Source organism: Martes martes (genome assembly GCF_963455335.1).
Source record: "Martes martes genome assembly, chromosome: 15".
In the NCBI taxonomy this organism is placed as follows: domain Eukaryota; kingdom Metazoa; phylum Chordata; class Mammalia; order Carnivora; family Mustelidae; genus Martes; species Martes martes.
Genome location: NC_137903.1, coordinates 5,464,015 through 5,487,350, shown reverse-complemented (window position 1 = coordinate 5,487,350; position 23,336 = coordinate 5,464,015). Strand labels below are relative to the sequence as shown.

The window sequence follows — 23,336 nt, the reverse complement described above, 5'->3', positions numbered from 1 at the left end:
GCTTAACGACTGAGCCACCCAGGCGCCCCCTCTCCCCCCACCCCTGCCTATGGATGTGTGTTTTTCACCGGCCGACGGTTCTGTACAGCCCCCGGCAGTCTGCACCCAAACAACCACAAACCGAGGAATACACAGCGAGGCGGGTCTCCCGGCCGCGCAGGTCGACGGCTTCCCCCCCTCCTGCTTCGAGGTATCCCCTCCACCCCCCGCTCTCCCTCAGGACCCAGCCAGTCGGAAAGTCCCTACTTCAGGATCGCCGCCCAATCAGGGTGTCCTCACCTGCGGAAGGTGAGCCCCGGCCTCCTGACGCGACAGTCCCCTGGGCCAATCAGAGGCGGCTGGGGCTTGGCAGGGCGCCCGGCGCTCCGAGTGCGAGAGGTCGCACCTGGCGGCGGTGAGTCACTCAACGGAGTGGCGGCTCCGTCCGCCAATCGGAACGCGCAGGGCCGGGGCGCCGGCCAATCGTCGCGGGGGGCGGGGCCGGGCGGAGCCCAACCTGGCGGCCGGAGTTCAGTCCCGGAGCGGCGGCGGCTGAAGCTGTGTCTGTGCGCGGGGCTCCTGCGGCCGCGGCGTGTCGGGACCCTGATCGTCATGGGGACAGAGGCGAGGGCCGGGAGGAAGCAGCTGCTTCTCTTCACATCGGTCATCCTGGGTAAGTTCCCGGAGTTTCGGGAGGCATCGGCGGCTCGGGTCAGAGGTTGGAGGGAGGCGCTCCCCACGCCTCTCGCCCGCGGGAGGGGAGGAGTTGAGAAACCTGCCAGCCTCACCCTCCTGGTCCCCCTTTCCATCCCTACCCTCCCCTGCTTCCCCTCCCCCTCACTCTGGCGCTGCCTGGCTCCCCTCCCCCACAGCCGTCCCCTTAGACCCCCCGGGAGGGGGCCGCGGCGCCCGCACGTAGCCCGAAACAACGGAGGGGGTAGCCCCGCCTTCCCCAGCCTCACTCACTGGGGGGAGCCCTGCGCACATCCACCCTGGCGTGCCCCTCCACACGCGCCTGGGAAGGGCCATCCTGCCCCCCAGCAGGCACCCGACCAAGGGCGCACAACCCCAGAGAAGCCTGAGCCTGGCGCCGCTGACTGTGCTCAGGGAAGGTCTAATGGAGGTCAGGTGCGGTGGGCATCTCTCTGCCTGGCTGTTGCTGAGGGGCTCTCTTTAGCTCCCCTGGATCTTTGGGGTGGCGGTGGTTGCTCTGGGAAAAGTGTCTGGGTGCCAACTCCGAAGAGGAAATAAACTTGAAATAGCGCCTTGCTCAGAGCAGGGCACTTCAAGTTCCTTCCTGGGGTAGCTACCTCGAGAGTCCTTCCTATTAGGTGGTGTTGACGGAGTGACTATTCCCAGGGGGAGGACCTGCCTGTGGGTTGGCTGGATCCTTCTCAGAGCCGGTGCTCTGCCCTCCCCCAGCCGCTCCTGGGAGTTTTTGTTTCCTTTGTAAACTCCCTTTCCTGTGGAACAATGGGGCTCACTGGCGGGGGCCGCCGCTGTCTATAGATAGGTTTGGGCGGGACTGAGTGTGTGGTTAGGGTCACCTCGTGAGGCAGCCTGTGTCCCCAGCTGGATCTGTCGGATTCTTGAGTGCCCGTGCCTCCGTGGATTCTTGTGTATGTGATCTGTAGGAATCTGTTTTTCCCTCGAGGTCCGTGCTTTAGGAAATGTAAAAGAAATGAACAGTCACAATCAGCATCGGTGGTTATAAGGCAGTTCATTTTGTTCAGTTTTGAAGGGTGGAAATGGATTCCCTGCCCTTAGGCAGATGGGTTGACAGCTCCTTTGTCCCTTTTCACAAAAACAGAAGCTCTTGGGGTAAACTGGACCAGAAGCAAGTCTGATCCTCTCCCTATTGTACAGATACGGAAATAGGTCCAAAGAGGGGAAATGACTTTTCCAGATTGACGGAAGGACCTGGGAATGGAACCAATTTTTCCTGAGCCCCTTCTCCTTTTTCCACTGCTGGATCCAGCGTCTCAAGCACCCTGTGGCATAGGAACCACGATCTCAAACACCAGCTTGGGTCCAGCTCTCTTACCTTCCCTCCCTCGCCCCTTTCGTTCTCAGCCCCCACTTTCCTCTTTGATTGAGTTTCCGTTCTTTTCCTATTCTTTGCCTTTCTTACTTCTGCCTGTATTTTAGAACTGCTCATGACACCCACGGTCCTTCTTTGGTTCTGGGTGGTCCTCCCATCCCCCCCGCCCCCCCCCCCCCGGCCTGAAGTTTCTCATCATTGGCACTGTCTGTGACCGTGTGTGTTGGGCTTATAAGCTTCCCGAAGCCAGCATCCTTCTTCCTTTTCCTCTTTCTTTTTTCTCTCATTTTCGGCATTGTGACTTACCCCATTAAGCACATACTGGCACAGAAAGAGTTGGGAGAGCCCCCATCCTGACCCTGGGGGTGTCCTCTAGTCTGTTCAGGGATTCAAATGGAGCCTGAAGCAATGTTGCATTAGCTTGACAGGACTGTGGGTCCTGGGAAGTGACATGCCTAGGGGATGGGGGAACTGACCATGTCACATTTCAATCCGGCTGGACCCGGCGGGGAGTGATTTGATTAGTACAGTGAGGATGGAAATAGAAATCAGGTGACCTCACGGGCTTCTCGTTTGGCTCTCTGCCTTATTTGTGATCTGAGGCTAGTGCCCCGTCTTTCCATCTGTGGAGCAGGAGTGATGATCCTTGTCCTTTGGGTCGACCAGGATAATAGCTACATTACATGTACAGGAAGGGATGACTATTATTGGGCAGCTGTTAACCCCTTTGGATTTTGTGAGGAGGAAATTATACTGCCCCAGGAGAGTTGGTCAAAGGAAGCAAAGTTTCCCCCTGCTAGATCCCAAATGGCAAAGGTTAAAAAGGTTAGGGTTCTTTCTTGGGTGTCTGGTCTGTCCTCTGGCCCTGGGATGTCTGGAGCATATGTGGGTGCTCTTGTGTTCCTTCTTCTCCCATCATGGCTGTTGCTCGTCGTGGGCTCTGCCATCATCAGGGAGGAAGAAACGGCAGGATATGATCACGTCAAGCAAAGGCCCAGCCCCAGCCTGGGAAGCCTTGTGGAGAGGAAAGCCTGAGCTGCTGGGACAGGAATTGGAGCCCGCATACTGAGGGAATGGGGTTTGGGAAAAGCACAACCAGTGACCAGAAGCATGGTCTCCCACTCCCTGGGGAGCCTGCACTTGGAAAAGTTTCCAGCGATCTCCCCGGCACAGGGTCATGTGTGACCAGCATGGCTTCTCGTGTAACCAAGGGGAAGAAGGAGAACCTGGGTTGGAACCCTTGTTCTCTCCCCCCATCCCACTTGAGTGGGAGACCCCACCTGACATTCCAGAAGGCAGGAGCTGCCGCCCCGTGTCTGAGTCAGTCCAGAATGCTGGTCTCCTCCGCTGATGCTTCTGACTCAGGCCCTTTCACCTTTGCTGTTCAGCTTTGCCTCCAACTACAACTGGTGAGTCACTTCTCCTCTTCCCTCCCTCTGCCAGCCAGCTGAATTTACTCCCAGGACAGAATGGGTCCCTCGAAACCTGAAACCTGAAACCTAGTGGCTGACCGAGCTTGGCCGAGCTTGGCCGGAACTAGGAACTGGGAAATGTGCAGATGCGCGGTGGTGGGATTCCAGTGCCTCCCTCTGTCTGTACCTCCCGGCTCCAGGATGCTTTCCCTTCTCGGTGTTTCTCGATAGTGTCTTTGTGACCTGGGCATGTCTGGGGTCTCCAGGCTAGTTTTGGTTTGGGGTAGAACTCCTGTAATTAAAAAAATAAAAAGCTTTATTTACTTAGAACAGGTTGATACATTGACACACACTACAGACATTGTGTTACATTATTTCACTTTGGATGCCCTGGACATTGGCATTAGGGGTGTTGTGGTCCCGGTCTTTAAGATCCCGCCGCTGCCCACCACGCCCCTCCAAGTCACCTGGTCAAGGGCCGCCCGTTCTGTGGACACCGAAAGGGTTGACACCTTTGCTCAAGATTGAAAATTGTAGATTGAAAAGCTATACCCATTTTGCATGATTGAGAGGGAAATAATGGAGCGTATTTTTCACACTGTTAGTACTGAGAGACTTTGGGGGCCTCTAAAGTCATTTGTTTCCTTTTCAGAGGTTCAGGAAAGATCTGGATGACCACTTGTCAGATGTAATTGTGAAAGAGGGTACAGCACTGTGTGTGTGTGTGGGGGGGGGCGGATTGTGGGAAGCCACGTGAGTTGACACATACTGGGCTTGTCCGGGCATTGAAAACCCAGAGTTCATCTGTCTGGGACTCCCCGATAAGCAGGGTTTCTGTCTAAAGTCCGGCTGTGGCATGAGTTTCACAATGTTGGGGTTAGGACAGGAGGAAGCAGCTGGCTGACAAGGAAGCTTGACGCCAGGCCCCTGGAGAGAGCCCTGTGTGGGTGCGGCACGACCTTCCCAGTACCGGGGAGATGGGTGGGGAAGGGGAGGAGCGGAGCAGGTAGAACTAGAAATGGAAATTCTGCAGAGAGAGGGCAGGAGGGAGCCGTGGAGTGAAAGCTTTCCTGTCCCACACTGCTGATCCCACCTTCTGCCATCCTGAGGGCCCTTCCGGCCCCTGACGTCACTGCGAGCGCAGCCAAGGAGGGCGGTTTAGGCTCAGCCCACCTGTTGTTGGGCTCGCAGAGCCTTCCTCTTGCCCACGCATTCCTTATCTGTCCTACCCTAACCTCCGGGAGCAGGTTCAGGCTTTACAGAGTGACTGGTGGGGAGGAAAGGGGAAACCGGGGGTGGAAGCCCCAGGTCCAGGTTCTTTTTTTTAAGATTTTATTTATTTATTTGACAGAGATCACAAGTAGGCAGAGAGGCAGGCAGAGAGAGGGAGAAGCAGGCTCCCTGCCTGGCAAAGAGCCTGATGTGGGGCTCGATCCCAGGACCCTGGGATCATGACCTGAGCTGAAGGCGGAGGCTTTAACCCACTGAGCCACCCAGGCGCCCCACCCAGGTCCAGGTTCTGATGGGACTGCTTAGCCAAATGCATTTGTTAGTCTAGGAAACATGGGTGTCTGCAGGGTTTTGAGCATTGTGCTAGAAAGTAGGAATAAAGCAGTGAGTAACATCTGCTATCAAGAAGTCCTGAGGGAAGTTGGGGGTCCTGGGAACCTCCGTTAGGTAAACTGAGTATCCTTCCAGAGCCAGACGCCCTGGCTCTTCCTCTTCATTCTGCCGCTCCAGCTTCCTTACAGTGGGAGGGTTCTCTGAAGCTTGGATGCCTAGAGGGGAAGTTTGGGTGAATTCATAGAGAAAACCAGAGAGGCTGGCTGGCTGGTTTCCCTCCTTTCCCTTCCCTTTTAAAAAACAAAAAAAAAAACCCCATGGAATTCAAACAAACTCATGGCACAGAAGCAGCTTAAGGAACATTCTAATAATTAACAGGATGTATAGAGGAAATAAGGTTTCTTGATAAAGCAGCAGAAGGGAGGAGCTTCCCTGTGGTGGGTTTGATTGCCTGTACAGGGGTGGTTGGTGCTGGGTTCTGTTAAGTGTGGACACCTTTGCCCTCTGTGACCACCTTCTCATCACGGCGTGCTTCAGTGGGGGGCATGGAACGCTTCTTGGGGCAAAGCACAGCGCTCGGAGCTGGAGAGGCCCAGACAGCTTGGATTCTCTTCCCAAGGAACTGCGGACAGGCACTGACTAAGCCGAAAACAGCAGAATGTGCCAGGCACAGTCCCCAAAGTACAGAATGTTTTGGGGGCATACAAGGAAAGAGATACATTTTTATTAAGAAATAATATGTGCTCAGTGCAGAAAAATGGGAAAACGGGAATATAGAGAAACTAAAAATTACATGTGATCCTGTTATCAAGAGATAAACAGTACTGGTGTTTAATTGTAGTCTTCTCTATGAATTATATGGTATACATGTATATATACCTTATATATTATGTATATGTGTTTTTAAGCAAAGTGGGCTTTAAACAAACTCCATTCTGTAGTATTCTACTGCATGGCTGTGTCAGAACTAACTGTTCACCTTTTGTTGGACTTTAGGTTTTCTTCTTTCGCTGCGCTAAATAATATGAAATAATATGAACATTGAATAATGAATATGAATAATGAGTAATAATATGAAATTGTCCCTGTATATACATCTTTTTAAAAAATTTTTTTCATCTTTTTTTTTAAACAGTTGCTGTTTTTTATTTTTTTTTAAGATTTTTATTTATTTATTTATTTCACAAGACAGAGATCACAAGTAGGCAGAGAGAGAGAAGGAAGCAGGCTCCCTGCTAAGCAGAGAGCCCAATGCGGGGCTCGATCCCAGGACCCCGGGATCATGACCTGAGCTGAAGGCAGAGGCTTTAACCCACTGAGCCACCCAGGCGCCACCCTGTACATACATCTTTAAGCATATTTTCTTAGACTACATTCCTGGAATTTGGGGAGAGATTAATGTTGACTGGGGAAAGTCATCATGGATCAAGGGGCATTTGAACAGGACCTTGGAGGTTGGGTGCGCTTTCCTTGGTCTGATGGAGATGATCTGTAGCATCATAGTTTTGGACCCTCAGAATTAGACAGACTTGGGTTAAGATTCCCTTTCCACCATGGGGCACCTGGCTGGCTCAGTTGGTAGAGTGTGAGACTCTTGATCTTCAGGTGATGAGTTTGAGCCCCACATTGAAAAAGGATTCCCTTTTTAATTTGCTGTCTGTAGCCGTGTGATTTTGGACAACGGTTCTAAGCTCAGTGTTCTCATCTGTGAAATGGGATGATAACAGTAGTACTTGTCTCACAGCGTTTTTGTGATTAGAATCTAAGGAGACAGGGTGGGCCCCTGGGTGGCTCGGTGGAGTGTCTGCCTTTGGCTTGGGACTTGATCTCGGGGTCCTGGGATTGAGCCCCGCATTGGGCTCCACTTTCAGGGAGTCTGCTGCTCCCTTTCCTTGCTCCTCCCCACCACGCATGCTCTCTCTCTCTCTCAAATAAATAAATAAAGTCTTAAAAAAAAAATGCGTAGGGCACCAACCTTCATAGGAGGGCTCACTGTGTCATTTCTGCCATGAACCTCCATTGGTCGAGGCAGTCCCAAGACCTTGCCAGGATTCAAGGGGAGGGAACCTAGACTCAAGTCACCGTGTAAGAAAAGCATGTGGGATGAAATAAACATAAAGATCCATATGTCTATTTTGGAAAATACAATTTGTCACAGTTTTATTATTCAGCTACATAGTGATTTTCAAAAACTATGTACTCAGTCTTACAGATTTCTACACCACCAGCTCTCTTCTGAATTGTATGAAAGCATACAGGGATTGATTTAAGTATTAATGGCGACATCACCGCCTCAGCTCCCCTTCTCTTCCGTTTCCACCCCCTTGTGCCACTCTGCCTACCTACTGTTGTCAGCTACAGTCATCTCCAGGTCACCTGTGCTGTCCTTTCCTCCTGCCCTTTTTCTCTCGAAATTTATCAGACTTGTCTATACTCTCCAGGATCTCTCTGTCAAATAAATAAATAAATACAGTCTTAAAAAAAAATAAATTTAGGGGTGCCTGGGTTGCTCGGTCGTTGGGTATCTGCCTTCAGCTCAGGTCATGATCCTGGGGTCCTGGGATCGAGCCCCTCATTGGACTCCCTGCTTCTCCCTCTCCCACTCCCCCTACTTGTGTTCCCTCTCTTGCTGTGTCTCTCTCTGTCAAATAAATAAAAATCTAAAAAAAAAAAATAGTAATAATAAATAAATAAATAAATGTAGATCCCACATATACATGAGATCATACGGTATTTGTCCTTCTCTGTCTGACTTATTTCCTTCAGCATAATGGCCTCAAGGTCTATCCATGTTAACCCAGATGGCAAGGTTTCATTCCTTTTTGTGGCTGAGTGATAAAACATTGTATACATGGACCACCTATTCTTTATCCATTCATTCATGAACGGACACCTCGGTGGTTTTCATATCTTGGCTATTGTAAGTAATACTGCAGCCAACATGGGGTGCATGTATCTTTTCGAAGGAGTGGTTTTATTTCCTTTGGAGACACCCAGGAGTGGAATTGCCGGACCCTAGGGTAGTTCGACTTTTACTTCCTTGAGGCAGCCCCGTACTGTATTCCGTGTTGGCTGCACCAGTTGGCATCCCTGCCAGTGGTGCATGAGGGTTCCCTCTCCTCTGCATCTTTACCAATACTTGTTACTTCTTGTCTTTTGATAATAATGTGAAATGACATTTCACTGTGGTTTTGATTTGCCTTTCCCTGATGATGGGTGATGTTGAGCATCTTCCCAGGTACCTGCTGGCTGTCTGTAGGTCTTTGGAAAAACATTAGTTCAGATCTGTGCCCATTTTTTAATTGGATTCTGTGGGGTTTTTTGCTATTGAGTTGTGAGTTCTTTATATGTTCTCAATTTTTGGGATAGTAATCCTTTATTAGATAGGCGACTTTCAAAATTTTTCTCCCATTCAGTAGGTTGCCTTTTCATTTGGTGATGGTTTCCTTTGCTCTGCAGAATGTTGATTCTTTCACTGTGGAAATGTCATCATAAACCTAAGTCAAGTTTGTCGTCACTGGGGATTCAGCCAGAATGCCCACTGCTGAAATTCAACGTAGACCTATGTATTCATGCGCCTGGTCCGCCATCAGAAAATATCACAGACTGGAGCTTAAACAACAGTTATTTATTTTCTTTTTAATTTTTGAAGATTTTTTTTAATTCAAAACTTTTTGAAGATTTATTGATTTGAGAAAGGGAGAGCATGAGGTGGGAGAGGGGCAGAAGAAGAGGGAGAAGCAGACTCCAGACTGAGCTCAGAGCTGGATGCAGGACTCAGTCCCAGGACTCTGGGATCAGGACCTGAGCTGAAGTCAGCTGCCTGACGGGCTGAGCCACCCAGGCGCCCCAACACTGATTTGTTTTCTCACAGTTCTGCAGTCTGGAAGTTCAAGACTACAGTGCTGACAGCCTCGTTTCCTCTGAAACCACACTCTTCGCTGGTGGTCTTCTCTGCGGGAGGCACCCTTGCTGTCTCTCTGTATAAAATACACTGGTTAGATTGGATTAAGACATGTCCCAAGGGCCTTATTTTTAACTTAATCATTTTGTTTTGAAAGGCCACATCTCCAAATACAGCCCTGTTTTGAGGTATGGAGGTTTAGGGGGAGCACAATTCAGTCCCTAACAAGCATAAACCATTTTGAAGATTCCCTCTGCAGAAGGGGCAGTGCTCTGATGAGCATCTCCTCTGGGGCGCCTGGGGGGCTCAGTCAGTGGAGCGTCTGCCTTCAGCTCGGGCCATGATCCCAGAGTCCTGGGATCGAGCCCCACATAGGGCTCTGTGCTCAGTTGGGACCTGCTTCTCCCTCTGCCTTCTGTACCCCCACTTGTCCTCTCTCTCTCAAATAAGTAAATAAAATCTTAAAAAAAAAAAAACAAACAAACCAGGATCTCCTCCCCTACTGACCTGGGCTTCTTTGGAGCCTCTTGGTTGTACCCGTCGTGAAGAGAGTGGAGGTGTTTTAAATGGATTCGCATCTTTCCCCCACTTTCTTCTGCTGTTTTATTTTTTATCATTTTTAAAAAGATTTGTTTATTTGAGAGAGAGAGGAGCAGGAGCAGGTGTGAGTGGGGGGAGGGGCAGAGGGAGAGCATCCCAGCCGGACTCCCCGCTGAGGGCGGAGCCTGCCTCCGGCTTGTTGATCTTGTGGGCTCTGAGGTCAGGACCTGAGTCCAGATCAGGAGTTGGATGCTTTTTTTTTTTTTTTTTTTTTTTTGGAAGGTTTTGTATATTTATTCAAAAGAGAGTGAGAGAGTATGAGCAGGGGTAGGGGCAGAGGGAGAGGGGGAGGGAGACTCAGACTCTGGGCTCAGCAGGGAGCCCGATGCAGGGCTCTATCCCAGGATCCTGAGATCATGACCCAATAGGAAGGCAACCCCTTCCCCGACTGAGCCCCTCAGGCGCCCCTCTGCTTGCATCAACAACCTCCTGGCACTTCCACTTCTGTCTTGCACACTTCCATGGGTGCAGAAAAGCAGCCTCTACCTTTGTGCGTGGGGGCACCTACAGACACGCTGCAACCCGAGGCAGAAATCAGGCCTTGTTGCAAAATGGCTGTTGGGAATTACGCATGTGCAGAGAAGTTTTGAGACTGTTTCAAAACTACACAATTTTAAAACACTTGGAGCGCCTGGGTGGCTCAGTGGGTTAAAGCCTCTGCCTTCGGCTCGGGTTGTGATCTCAGGGTCCTGGGATTGAGCCCCACATTGGGCTCTCTGCTTAGCGGGGAGCCTGCTTCCCTTCCTCTCTCTCTGCCTACTTGTGATCTCTGTCAAATAAATAAATAAAATCTTTAAAAAAAAAAAACCAAACACTTAATTTGGGAGTACCGGTGGGCTCAGTCAGTGGAGTATGTAACTCTTGATCACGGGGTTGTGAATTTGAGCCCCACATTGTGTGTAGAGATCACTTAAAAATGAAAGAAATCTTAGCAGAAAACCAGACCACTTAATTTTTAAGTTCTGAAGCTAAGTTTAAGAAAAAGATTAATGGAGGGGCACCTGGGTGGCTCAGTCTGGAGTCTGCCTTCCGCTCTGGTTGTGATCCTAGGGGTCCTGGAGTTAAGCTCCGAGGTGGGCTCCCTGCTCAGTGGGGAGTTTGCTTCTCCCTCTCCCTCTGCCCCACTCCCCTCGCTCATGCTATGTCTGTCTCTCAAATAAACAAAATCTTAAAAAGAAAAAAATAGAAAAGAAATAGATTAATGGAAAAGCATCATTTCCCCCCCCTGAAAGTAGAACAGTTTATTAAAATTAAAAAAAAAATTGAACTGTGGGTCAAGTTTGTTTTTCATTTGGGTGTACCCTGTCTGCCAGCTTGAAAAATGGGCTTATCTTTGTAGATAAACTTTAACAAGTAGATGTGGTAGTGAATGGTCTGCTATGACCTAATTTGTTAAGACTCTGAGTTGTTCAATGTCAGCTCGTACCAGGCATTATGCTGAAGTGCTGAGTATCCAGAATAATAAATAACACACGTTCCTGCTCCCTGGGGGTTTGCTGTCTGGTAGGGGAGACGTCCCCGGGCACAGATGATGTCATTATACTGGGAAGTGCTTTGCTCCTGTTTCGCCTGGGGTAGTTAAAGCCTCAACGAGGAATGAGGTCGGAAGCCAGGTCTGAAGCCAGCTCTGGTAGGATTGGGGGTGGGTGGGTCATTCCTTGGGAAATAATGTGGATGCGTAGCTGCTGACCAGATGAAGAAAGAGGGGAAAGGGTGTTCCGCAGAGCCGGAGCGGCAGGAGCAAAGCAGAGGTTGGGAAAGTGCCCTTTGCCGGGAGTTTGAAGGCGTCTCTGCCGCTGGAGGAGAAACTGAAACGGTAGAGACTTACCAGAGGGGCAGGTAGTGCTGGACCACTTGCCTGGGTGAAGTCTGGATTTTCTCTGAGAGGCAATAGGCGATCCTTGAAAACTTGAAGCAAGTGCTAGATGTGTGTTTTTAGGAAGGGTGTATGGTATCAAGCTGCCTCGATTTGAATATGCACCACCACGCAGCTGCCCCGGGGCCTCAGTTTCCCTGGGTTAGCAAATAGAGATGATAGGGGCTCCTGGGTGGCTCAGTCGCTTCATCGGCAGACTCTGGGTTTCAGCTCAGGTCATGATCTCAGGGTCTTAGGATCGAGCTCTGCCGTGGGCTCCACACTCAGCAGGGAGCCTGCTGGCAGCTCTTTCTCTTTCTCTCTCTCTCTCTCTCTCGAATACATAAGTAAATCTTTTTTTTTTTTTTTAAATATTTTATTTATTTATTTGACAGACAGAGATCACAAGTAGGCAGAGAGGCAAACAGAGAGAGAGGGGGAAGCAGGCTCCCTGCTGAGCAGAGAGCCCGATGCGGGGCTTGATCCCAGGACCCTGAGATCATGACCTGAGCCGAAAGCAGAGGCTTTAACCCACTGAGCCACCCAGGTGCCCCACATAAGTAAATCTTTAAAGAAAAACAGAGATGATGATAATAGTATCACCCAAGTCTCGAGGTTGTTGTACGGATAAACGAACGACCAGGTAATATGCTTGTAGCGGTGCCTCGCACACAGTAAGCGCTCAGGAAATACCAGCTCTTCCTCAGTGGAGTGGAGGCCGGATTTGAATGGGTCAAGACTAAAGAAGACAAAAAGCAAGTTTACCTGAGAGACCAGTCGCAGTCCTTCAGATGGTGGTGGTACTAAACAGCGGTGGTCAGAATTGATGATGCGGTGCTTGCTGTGTGATTGACAAGAGTGAGGGAGAGGTGGTGACTGCGGGAAGGCTTCCGGTTTGAGTGAGCGAGTAGTAGATGGTGATAGCACCAGCCTGGAGAGGGGAGCGGGAGGAGGGGTGGAGGCTGATGCGGGAGGAGGTGTGTGAAGTCCTGGGGGAGAGGGCCGGAGGAGGCTCGGCCCTGGACAGGTAGGCACCTGCAGCTGTGGTGGGAGGTGGGGACTGGAGCTGTCCCCAGGTGGGTGCAGAGGAATTTCGGGCTGTGTTTGAGATTTCCTAGAGAGAATGTGGGAGGGAAAAGAGGCCTGAGATGCAGTGCTGGGAATCACTCATATTAAGGGATTGACAGAAGAAGCAAGGTTCAAAAAGGAGAGTGAGCAAACTCAGAGGCGGTGGGACGACCAGAAGGGTGGCACACAGAAACTTAGGGGCTGAGTGACTTCTTTTTAAGATTTTATTTATCAGGGGGCCTGAGTGGCTCAGTGGGTTATAGCCTCTGCTTTCGGCTCAGGTCATGATCTCAGGGTCCTGGAATCGAGCCCCGCATAGGGCTCTTTGCTCAGCAGGGAGCCTGCTTCCCTTCCTCTCTCTCTGCCTGCCTCTCTGCCTGCTTGTGATCTCTGTGTGTCAAGTAAATAATAAATAGAATCTTTTAGAAAAAGATTTTATTTATCTATTTATTTTGAGAGAGAGTGAGCAAGCGGGGGTGGGGAGAGAGAGAATCTCAGGCAGGCTTAGAGCTGAGCTCGGAGCCCGATTCTGGCCTCCATCTCACAGCCCTGAGATCATGACCTGAGCCAAGGTCGAGAGTCGGGTGCTCAACCGACAGAGCTGCCCAGGTGCCGCCGGAGTCACTTCCGAGGAAGGGAGCCGTCTGCAGGGCCTGACGTCTTACAGAGGCCACTGAAGGGAACTGAAAAAGCAAACTCTGGGTATCCTGATTTCTGAGACCACATCAGTGTTTTGTAAATTGGGAGGCAATGTCAGCCTAGGTGTACGTTTAATACGATGTCCCCCCAAGAAGCCGTTATTAAATCGATGTAAATCATATAATCAGGGCTTCTTAGAATTGAGGAATGCCATAACTGGTGATCTTAGTAAAAGCAGTTTTACTTCCAAGGTGAGAGCCCAAGACTACTGCAGTAGGCTGAGCGCTGAACCAGTGTGTGGGGCTGAAAACCCTGGGGAGGCCTATGGGGGGAGGAGCATGAGGCTGACGGCAGGCTCAGTGCATAGGGAAGGGCCAAACATTGATTGAAGCCTTTGAGTTTTGCGGCTTTTCTTATTGTGAACTTAGAGTAGATCAAGCATCACCGTGAAAAGGATGAATTTTCCTTCTGTTTTGTTTACCACGTGCATGAGTGGGGCATCTGGGTGTGTGTAGTGAGCCAAGTACAGGTCCAAGCTTCAGGGCAGAGTAGTGGGGGGCATGACAGGGCAAGGGGAATACGAAATAGATGAGGACAGTGGGAGGGAGACTGCGGGTGTCCTGATGGAGGTCGGGTGCAGTGAGGGGACGCTCTCCGCTCTGCTGGTCTATCTGTGAAAGTTCTAGAAAAGAGTTAGCCTTTTCAAGGCAGGTACCACAAGAGAGGGCAGTGGTTTGGTGGGCTGGGATATAAGCATTTTGCAGGCAGAGTTTATATTTATTTATATGTCTTTTTAAAAAAGATTTTATTTATTTATTTGACAGAGAGAGAAAGAAGTCACAAGTAGGCAGAGAGGCAGACTGAGTGGGAGGGGGAAGCAGGCTCCCCGCTGAGCAGAGAGCCCGATGCGGGGCTCGATCCCAGGACCCTGAGATCATGACCTGAGCCGAAGGCAGAGGCTTTAACCCACTGAGCCACCCAGGTGCCCTATTTATATGTCTTACTGAAGAAACTGTGAGGTCAGAAAAATAAGTATGTACAGAGGATCTATGGGCAGATGAGGATAATAATAATAATAATAATAATAATAGAAGATAAAGTAGTTACTTGGTGCTTCCTGTTGTAGGCACTTTATTTGTATTAGCTTGTTTAACTCTCAACCACAGGCCTTTGATGTAGAAACTGTTATTATCCCCATTTTACAGATGGGTGAACCGAGGTTCAGAGTGACTAAGGTAGCCTGCCCAGGTCACTCAGCCTAGGAGGTCCCAGAGCTAGAATTTGAGTCAGGCAGCCTGGTTCCAGAGGCTTGTTCAGGAGGGACGAGCGGGGGCGGGGGTGAGGGGGTTGGGGAGTGGTCCACGATGGTGAGGTGTGGAGGAGGGCGGTGTGAGGCCGGGTGGAGGCAGGCAGGGACTCGCAAGCACAGTAGAGCTTGCGTATTGGAGGCCAGGCCACAGGAGGTCAGCTGCGATCCTGCCTCTGAGGGAGGTGGAGGGGGTGGGGGGGCAGGTACTGACCCTGAGATGTCAATTACTGTACCAAGACGTTTATTAGGGTGTGCTCTTGGGATCCACACCTAGGGAAGGGCAGGGAAGGGAAAGGAAGCAGGATTGGGCAGAGGGAGAAGTTCAGTTGTATCGAAGCCTCAGCCTGTTGCCCAGGAGAGCTTTGGGGTGGGAATAGCCTTTCTGTGTTTTCCCGAGTTGGGGAGGTTGGGGCATTGGGGCAGTAGAGCTGGGGCTCCCTGGAGCTGCCCTCCTTCTCTCATTCGTTGCTGGGGCACTGCCCCTGCCCTGGTGCCAGGCATGCCCCGAGGCCCGGCAGTGTGCTGTCTGTCCCCAGAAGGGCTGGTGGCTGAGGGCCCTTGTCTGGCGGAAGTCCCAGCAGCTGGAAAACTAGTCCTTCATCCCTGAAGAGAGAGCCTGCGTGAGCATCCCGCCGCACACCACAGGTAGCAAGCTGTAAAATTTGAGGATCTTAAAAAAAGAGTTCCCATCATCAAAGTCGAGGAAGCTGACTGGGGCGAAAATCAAAACATTTCATTATCAGCATTCCCAAGAACAGCTGAGTAAGAACGTCAGTGTGCCCGGTTTTCAATTAAGTGAGGGCTGTGTGATTTAATGTCTTGTCTCTCATTACGTTTGGTTGTAAATTTGACATTAAAATGTAATGCCCAATATTGTACAGATACAACGTAATAATACTATTAGAGAGAGTTCACGGGTGAAATGGACCTGACTTTTAAAAGAATAACATTTATTGTGTAGTCTGCCCCCCATTAAGCCACGGCTTTTCTGAGAAACAGCATGGCTTATAAAAGCGTGGTATAAAAAGGGGAAGGAGGGCATCTGGGTGGCTCCGGCAGTCAAGTGTCAGACTGTTGGTTTCGGCTCAGGTCATGATCTCAGGGTGGTGAGGCAGAGCCCCGTGTCAGGCTCCCTGCTCAGCATGGAGTCTGCTTGTCCCTTCCCGTCTGCTCCTTCCCCCAGCTATCTCTCTCTCTGATACATAAAAAATCTTTAAAAAATAAAATAAAAGTAAAAAGGGAGAAAAGAGAGTGTAGGAGGAAGCTGTGTGCTCATCTGAGCTCTGGTCTTTTATAGTTATGAAAACATGGGCTAGCCCCTTAACTTTTTAGATATATAATTTTCTCATATGTAAAATGGGAGAGAGAGAACACTTAATCTGGACTAATTCACAGTGTTGTGTCAAGTTGAGATAAATATATAAAAGTATTTCTAAAATTTAATTTAATTTAATTTATTTAAAGATTTTATTTTACTTTATTTGTCAGAGAGAGAGAGAGCACAATCAGAGGGAGCCATAGGCAGAGGCAGAGGGAGAAGCAGGCTCTGAGCTGAGCAGGGAGCCCGATGCAGGGCTCAGTCCCAGAACCCCAGGATCATGACCTGAGCTGAAGGCAGACGCTTAACCAACTGAGCTACTCGGCGCCTCTGTATAAAAGTACTCTTTATATATTAATTCGAAAACAAAACCAAAAACCAAAAACCCTCAAGGACTTGAGAGAACATCTAGTTCAAACCTTTCGTGTTTCAGGTGAGAAAAGGGAGCCTCAGAAGTCACAAGACCGTATTCAGTTATGTGAGTAATCTCATAGAGGAAGAATGTGCTTGCATTAATCCAAGGAAGACGGACTCTTAGAATTATAACGAACGCACACTTGGTGGTTGAGCGTGGAGAACACGAATGGGATGTTTGTGCAAGTGCAGGTCTGCGGCCAAGTCTGGCTCTCCCAGAGTCCGTCTCTGGTGCTGCTTGTTGAGTGCTGGACCCCCTGCCCGGCCGGTGGTGGCCGGTGGTGGTCGCACTTGGTTAGCCCCGCGCCCCCCGCTCCCCCCTCCCCAGCCCTTCACCCCCGGTACACACTGCTTCTTCTTTTCCTTCTCCACTGGGCGGGAGGAGATTCTTGGGAGAGGATCTCGCCCAGTCCTGGTCCTGGCTCCCTCTCAGGCCCGGCTGTGTGATCTTAGGCACGATTCTTTCCTTCTCATTGGCTTGGTTCCTCGTGTAAAACTGGATAATAACACTTGTCCTGCTGATCTGTCATGCTTCTTTCAAGGATCAAACGATGTAATGTATGTGAAAACACTTTAAAAAGCACAAAATGCCCTACAAATGTCAAGTGTTGTTATTATCCTCATTATTGTTCCTCCCCTCCCTCCCTCCCTGCTTCCCTCCCTCCCTCCCTCCTGTCTCCTTCCCCTCCCCTTCCCCCCCTCCCCGCCTCCTCTCCCCACCTTCCCGGTCTCCAGCTTTGCTGGCTTCCTGCCGGGAGTGTCTGACAAGTGGTTGCAATTAATTATTTGTTGAGAAGCTTTCTCTGAACCATGAAATGTCATTGCGGAAGCTGTTCTTGGACGAGTAGGAATCCAATTAGATTATTGGGAGTTGCTGGGGCTCCTGGGTGGCTCAGTTGGTGAAGCATCTGCCTTTGGCTCAGGTCATGATCCCGGGGCCTGGGGGTCGAGTCCCACATCGGGGTCCCTGCTTAACGGGAAGCCTGCTTTTCCCTCTCCCCCTGCAGCTCCCCCTGCTTGTGCTCTGTCTCTCTCTCAAATAATTAAAAACATTAAAAAGATTATTGGGAGTTGCAGAGGGAAACAGAAGGAGTAAAAGAAATTACATTCGAAAGAAATACTTCATTTCCGTTGATAATGGAAGGATTGGCCTGCAGTTATGCAGAAAGCATTTAAAGAAAATGTTTAGGATATTGGTGAGAGGGTGTGAGACCCAGGAGGAGCTGGGATCGCAGAATCCCCTCGCCTTGGAGAAGCCATGGGAGGTGCCCAGCCTCCGAAGCCCCGTCAGCGGGGATGCTCTTCTGTCCCCTCCTGATGGGGCTGCCCCTGTCCTCCTCAGGCTCCCTGGCGCTGAGCAGGGGTGCGGTGTACACGTCGGAACCTGAAGTCTCCGTGGCTGAGAACAAACGTGAGTGCGGGGCAGCTCGGGGGTGGGGGTCTGGGGCCGGCGGGAGCAGGTGCGGGCCCCCGGGGCCTTGGAGAGCATCCAGCACCGGCCACTGCTGGGGGCCGCTCCCCCTTTCCCATTTGCTGCTGCTCCTTCCTCCTTTTCACGTCTGTCCTGTCTGCAGCCGCCAAGCTGCCCTGCTCCTACTCCGGCTTCTCCTCTCCCCGCGTGGAGTGGAAGTTTGCCCAAGGTGACATCACCAGCCTCGTTTGCTATAACAACAAGATCACAGGTGAGTTGTTCTTCCTTTCTGATGGCCCAGGTTGTGGAGGGACCGATGGGCCTGGGTTCCAGGGGAGAGCTGCGGCCTGGGGCTCGGGTCCCGCAGACTTCCTGTGGCCTCTCCTGCCGCCATCGCCGGCTTCTCTCAGCTCTCCGGCTCATTCAGCCTTCCTTCCTCTCTCCTCGTAGCTTCATATGAGGACCGAGTTACCTTCTCACATAGTGGCATCACTTTCCATTCTGTGACCCGGAAAGACACGGGCTTGTATACATGTATGGTCTCCGACGAAGGCGGCAACACCTACGGGGAGGTCACCGTCAAGCTCGTCGTGCTTGGTATGTGCCACACCTTTCCTGTGTGGTCTTGGCATTCATTGCTTCCCTAAACCCTCACAGGCTCTGGTGAGCTTTGGAGCTCACTGATGGTGAGAACGCTCCTGGCTGGGGGGATTCAGAGTCCCGGTGCCGGCAGAGAGGGGCTGAGCCCCTGGGTGGGGGAGGCTGAGGGCATGGTGTGGGTTGGAGGCTAGAGCTGAGGGATGGGGTATCAGCAGTGTAGCCTCTAGGCAGTGCCCTCTGACCTGGGCTCAGCCCCTTCTGTCCCCTTACAGTGCCTCCATCCAAGCCTACTGTCAGCATCCCGTCCTCTGCCACCATTGGGAGTCGGGCAGTCCTGACCTGCTCGGAGAAAGATGGCTCTCCCCCTTCTGAGTTCTACTGGTACAAGGACGGGGTCCTGATGCCCACAGAGCCCAAGAGCAACCGAGCCTTCAGCAACTCTTCCTATAGCCTGGATCACAAGACCGGGGAGCTGGTAGGGATGGGGTAGCGAGGGAGGGGCGGGGGCAGTTACAGAACCCTTGAAGGTGGGGAGGAATAGCGGCCGGTGAATTTGGCATCGGGGTCAAGAGACAAAAGATGGGCACTTGGACATATAGTAGGATGAACGTTGTGTAACGTGTAGAACGGTTGAGTCGTTATGTCGTACACCTGAAAGTAACGTGATGTAATTTGTCACCTCTACTGCAGTTAAGAAGCAAAAATAGAGGTGCGCCTGGCTGACGCAGTCGCTGGACGCTTGCGAGTCTTGGTCTCGGGGTCATGAGTTCAAGCTCCGCGTTGGGCGTAGAACTTAAAACACACACAGAAAAAAAAAACACACTAAAAAGCAGAAGTAGGTCCTTGGTTTCTTCGGGCAGGAAGCCAACTGCTTTCTTCCCTCCAGGTCTTCAACCCCGTTTCGGCCTCTGACACTGGCGAGTACATGTGTCAGGCACAGAATGGCTATGGGCCCCCCATGAGGTCAGACGCTGTGCGCATGGAGGCTGGTGAGCCCGGGTGTGCGGAGCAGCGGCATGAGCTCAGACCTGGGGTGGGGGTCGGGGTCTGCTTTTCTTCCTGGCTTTGGTGGTGGTGTCAGCAGTGGGAGTGAGCCTTCAGGGCCCTGACCTCTCGTTTGTGTCTCATAGCGGAGTTGAATGTGGGGGGCATCGTGGCAGCTGTCCTTGTGACGCTCATTCTCCTTGGATTCTTGATTTTGGGCATCTGGTTCGCGTATAGACGAGGCTACTTTGACAGTGAGTATCTGCCCTCAGAGGCTGTCCTTTTTATCATCCCCCTTTCAGGGCATGGTTCTTGGGTGCCTCGTGAGCACAGAGCGGATAGTGAGCCCACACGTGCGGGGTTCTCTCCCGGGTGAGCGCCACTTACCGCCTGCGTGCTGTTTCCCCCTCCCTTCCGTGTCCGGCTCGCTTCTGCCCTGCTCATGCTCATGGTCCCGTTTCTTCTCTTTCAGGAACAAAGAAAGGGTGAGTGAGGTGCCGTCGTGGGGATCCCTGAGGTTGAGAACGTGGACGCCTGTGGTTTGAAGCTGAGATGGCCCCAGGGGAAGGGGTTGGAGGCGGAGGTGGGGGCAGCCCCGTTTGGGTGGACATCCGGGTCTCTACGTGTCCCTGTCCCCTGTAGCCTTGCGTTTGTCCTGTCTCCCCGCACCCACACGTCCCTGCTGAGAACTCTGTGCTTCTGTGAAGCTGAGTCCAGCCTCCCGCGCTGGCGAGCAGAGGCTACGGGGGGCACTAGGGACTGAGCATCTCCGTCCTCTGCAGGACCTCGAGTAAGAAGGCGATTTACAGCCAGCCCAGTGCCCGCAGCGAAGTGAGTGTGCTGCCCCGGGACGAGGAGGGGGCTTCTGGCCTGTGTCCCACGCACGGGACATGAGCAGCTAAAGGCCAGGATAGAGCTGATTGGATGTTTCTGTTTCCCCAGGGGGAGTTCAGGCAGACTTCGTCATTCTTGGTGTGACCCTGGTCCGACTCATCTCCTGTCCTCTGTGCTTGCCTTACGCTGGTGCTACCAGACTCTGGCCCATGATGTCTGTACTTTCACAGAATGCCTTATGTGTCTTCTAGCCCCACAAGGGTCCCCACTTTTATCTTAGTTAGGATGTGTTTTTTTTTTTTTTTTTTTTTTCAATAATGTCAGCTATGTCCCCCTTCCTCCTGCCCCCTCCCCTCTGTTCCCACCACTGTTGAGTGGCCTGGGACTTGTTTAAAGCTTTCATTCCCATCCCTATGAGGGATCAGGCAGGAGTCCTGATTGATGCTCGTTGACCTCCCTCCAAGTAGGCGACAACAGTGGCAGGCACTCTCTACCCACCCCCTCACCCCAGTGTCATGGCCCGAGAGTAGTGACCTTGAGCTTATCCCGCGGCCCCTTCCTCATGCTGAGGAGGTATCCGCCGTTCCAGGGTGGGGACTGGAGACCGAGCAGCGGACAGCTGACAAGGTTGTTTGGGGACCGCACCGAGTCCCTCCTGCCTCTGCAGCCCCCTTTGTTCTGTCTTCCCACGGGAAGTGCCCCTGGGATCCTCTTGCCACCGGGATCCTCGACACAAGCAGACGGTCCTCGACACAAGCAGACCGGCACCAGCTGTGTCTTTGGGATAAAAGCAGGAGCTTCGGTTCTGTGTGGAGAGCGCAGCGAGCTTTCAGGGGGTGCGGAGCAGAAGCCCTTTAAAACCACTGAGAGGAAAGGAATCTGGAGCAGCCGGAAGCTCAAACTCTCAGCCTTGGCTGGAGCAGCGGGCAGGTGGGCAGACGCTGTTGGATACGTCTGCAGGCGGCGGGCACGCGGGTAGTAGCTCTTAGCTCTTTGCTGAGCGCGCGTGTATGTCTGCGTATGTATGTCTCGGTTGCTGAAATCCAGCGTGTGCCGGAGGCTTCTTAGCTCTTCGGGGAGATTTTGCTGGTGTGTGTTTGGATGTTGCTGGAAATAAAACCTTGGTTTATCAAAGCTTCTTGCCGTGGGAGGCGGGGAAATGAGGTTCCTGGGCTCCATTGTACAAACAGGAAGCCGCCCGGAGCCCCATTTCCCTGCAGCCCGGCTGGGTCCCGGCTCCCTGTCCCACCCCTTCCTGGTGCCTGTCTCAAGGTGGAGCCTCTGAGCGTCGGACCCCCGGTCTAGAGCCCTCTTGCGGCAGCGGGAGAGCCTTCGGCGGGAGGCGTGCCCCGGGGAAGCCGAGCCTGTGCTCCGGGCTCCTGCTAGCTCTCCTCCAGCGGGTGGGAGGAGAGTGCCCACCCTCCCCTCTCCGCCAGCCCGATGCATTACTAGACTTCTCTACGGCTGTGGGAAAACTCCGGAGCCCGAGGCAGGAGGATTCCTCAAACCTTTTGAAGAAGTCCTTCTTTCGTAGTAGTTTAAAGTAGCAATTACTACTTTATTTAAGCTGGATGGGGGGGGGGGGAGGGGGAGATGCTGTTTGAGGAAAAGACAGTTTTGAGACCAGGGCAGAAGACGGGATGGATGGATGGGAGCGAGCAGCAGTGAGCACGGTGGGCCTGCCTGTCATTGCTTCCTTCTGTCCATCCGGAACCTTTTCCCCCCTTAGATTTCTGTTTCCCCATCTACCGCAGCCCCCCAGTCTATTAACCAGCAAGAGGGCAAGTACGGGGTTTTCCAGGGCTGATACTGCTTCTTTCTGTGGAGGATACTGTGCCCCACTTGGCCATGTTTTATTCCCTTATCTGGAAATCCCTAACAGAATCGAGCGTTCTATCAAGAATCCAAAAGGAAAAACAAAACCAACCAGACCATCAGTTAAGGGTCATGCACCAATAAAAAGCAAATATTCCAGATGGAAATAAATTTAATGAAACAATAAAAGTAGAGATTATGGAACGGTTCAGTAAGAATGAGATTTTTAAAGTATGTTTCAGCTTTGTGTCCTGCTTGAGAGATGGGGGCGGGGTGGGGGGTTGCCGAGAGAAAACACCACAGGAAAGCAGAGGTAGGTGATTCATTGTTCCTTTAAGTCTGAGGTGAAGGGTTCCTCACTCCCTCAGTCACTTGTGGTGAGTTGGAGTCATTTATTACCAGCCGTGGAATTTACCTCTGCAGCTTACCACAGCCTCTATGAGTTGGAAAACACCTTGTCTTGTTTTCATTTTGAAATGTCAAAACTCATTTTTGTAATAAATGTTTATTTTTCACATTGAGTTTGTTTAAAATCCTGAGGGTCTGTGTTAAAAGAAGAGGGACTTCAGAGTGACTTGGATATTCAGAATCTTCCTGACAGCCTTATACAGAGCCTGATAATGTGTCTTAAACTTAGAGTTGGCCTGTGCCTGAATGCAGTTGATGCAAATGGACATTCTCTTAAATTGAAGTAGCACCTGGGGGAAGCAGTTCTATGGAGACAGGTGTTTCTAGACACAAACCCAGTGTGATTGGGGATAAAATGATTGTCAAGGATGTCTGCTTTTTTTTTTTTTTTTTCTAAGATTTTGTTTATTTGACAGCACAAGCGGGGGTTGGGGGGAGTGGCAGGGAATAAGTGGGGGAGGGAGAAGCAGGCTTCCCACGAAGAAAGGAGCCTGACCCAGGGCTCATCCCAGGACCCTGGGATCATGTCCTGAGGTGATGGCAGGCGCTTAACTGAGCCACCCAGGTGCCCCAGAATGTGTTCTGTCTTAACAGATTCTACAGACGGGGGCACCTGGCTGGCTCAGTTGGTGGAGAATGCAACTCTTGATTTTGGGGTTGCAGGTTTCAGACCCATGTTGGATGTAAAGATTACTTAAAATCTTAAAAAGGGGTGCCAGGGTGGCTCAGCTAGTTAAGTGACCAACTTTTGATCTAAGCTCTGGTCTTGATCTCAGAGTCCTGAGTTCAGGCCCTGCATTGGGCTTCACACTGGGCATGGAGCCTACTTAAAAAACAACCTTAGAACAGAATCTATAGAGGAAGGACGGGAGGGAAATAGGTTTGGTCCATTTCGGAATGAAGGGACAAGTATGTTTTATGGAGGTATGGGGACAACTTAAGGAGAATAAGTGAAGAAAAATGCAACTTTAAGGAAAAGCTCTAGTTCTGTAGATCCTTTGATTTATTACCCCTTTGGTATTAGCTGTAAAAATTTAATGAAATGGGAATTTTTCTTTCTTGAGGGGTAACTTGTTGAATGATTATTATCACCCATTCATTTATTCACTGGGTATTACCAATTTCCCTATTGCACAGATGGGGAAAAGAGGCACAAACGCTAAGTAACTTGCCCAAATTCAC

General features: G+C 51.2%; 1 protein-coding gene across 4 annotated transcripts; it reads left to right on the top strand.

Moving 5' to 3' along the window:
* Nucleotides 1–481: 481 nt before the first annotated feature.
* Nucleotides 482–22,267, top strand: F11R (F11 receptor). Of its 4 annotated transcripts, none has more exons than XM_080824692.1 (9): nucleotides 482–652; nucleotides 17,445–17,513; nucleotides 17,677–17,784; nucleotides 17,964–18,110; nucleotides 18,386–18,588; nucleotides 19,000–19,102; nucleotides 19,244–19,355; nucleotides 19,880–19,928; nucleotides 20,040–22,267. In XM_080824692.1, exons 1-9 carry the CDS (start codon nucleotides 592–594, stop codon nucleotides 20,073–20,075), a joined length of 888 nt encoding a protein of 295 aa, XP_080680818.1. In that variant the 5' UTR covers nucleotides 482–591; the 3' UTR covers nucleotides 20,076–22,267. The 4 variants fall into 4 exon arrangements, 3 of the variants coding, with proteins under 3 accessions (XP_080680818.1, XP_080680819.1, XP_080680820.1); XM_080824693.1 differs by lacking the exon at nucleotides 19,244–19,355 and adding an exon at nucleotides 19,400–19,469 and having other exon boundaries at nucleotides 490–652; XR_013968034.1 differs by having other exon boundaries at nucleotides 492–652; nucleotides 19,244–19,351; nucleotides 19,570–19,928.
* The last annotated feature ends 1,069 nt before the right edge of the window (nucleotides 22,268–23,336 follow it).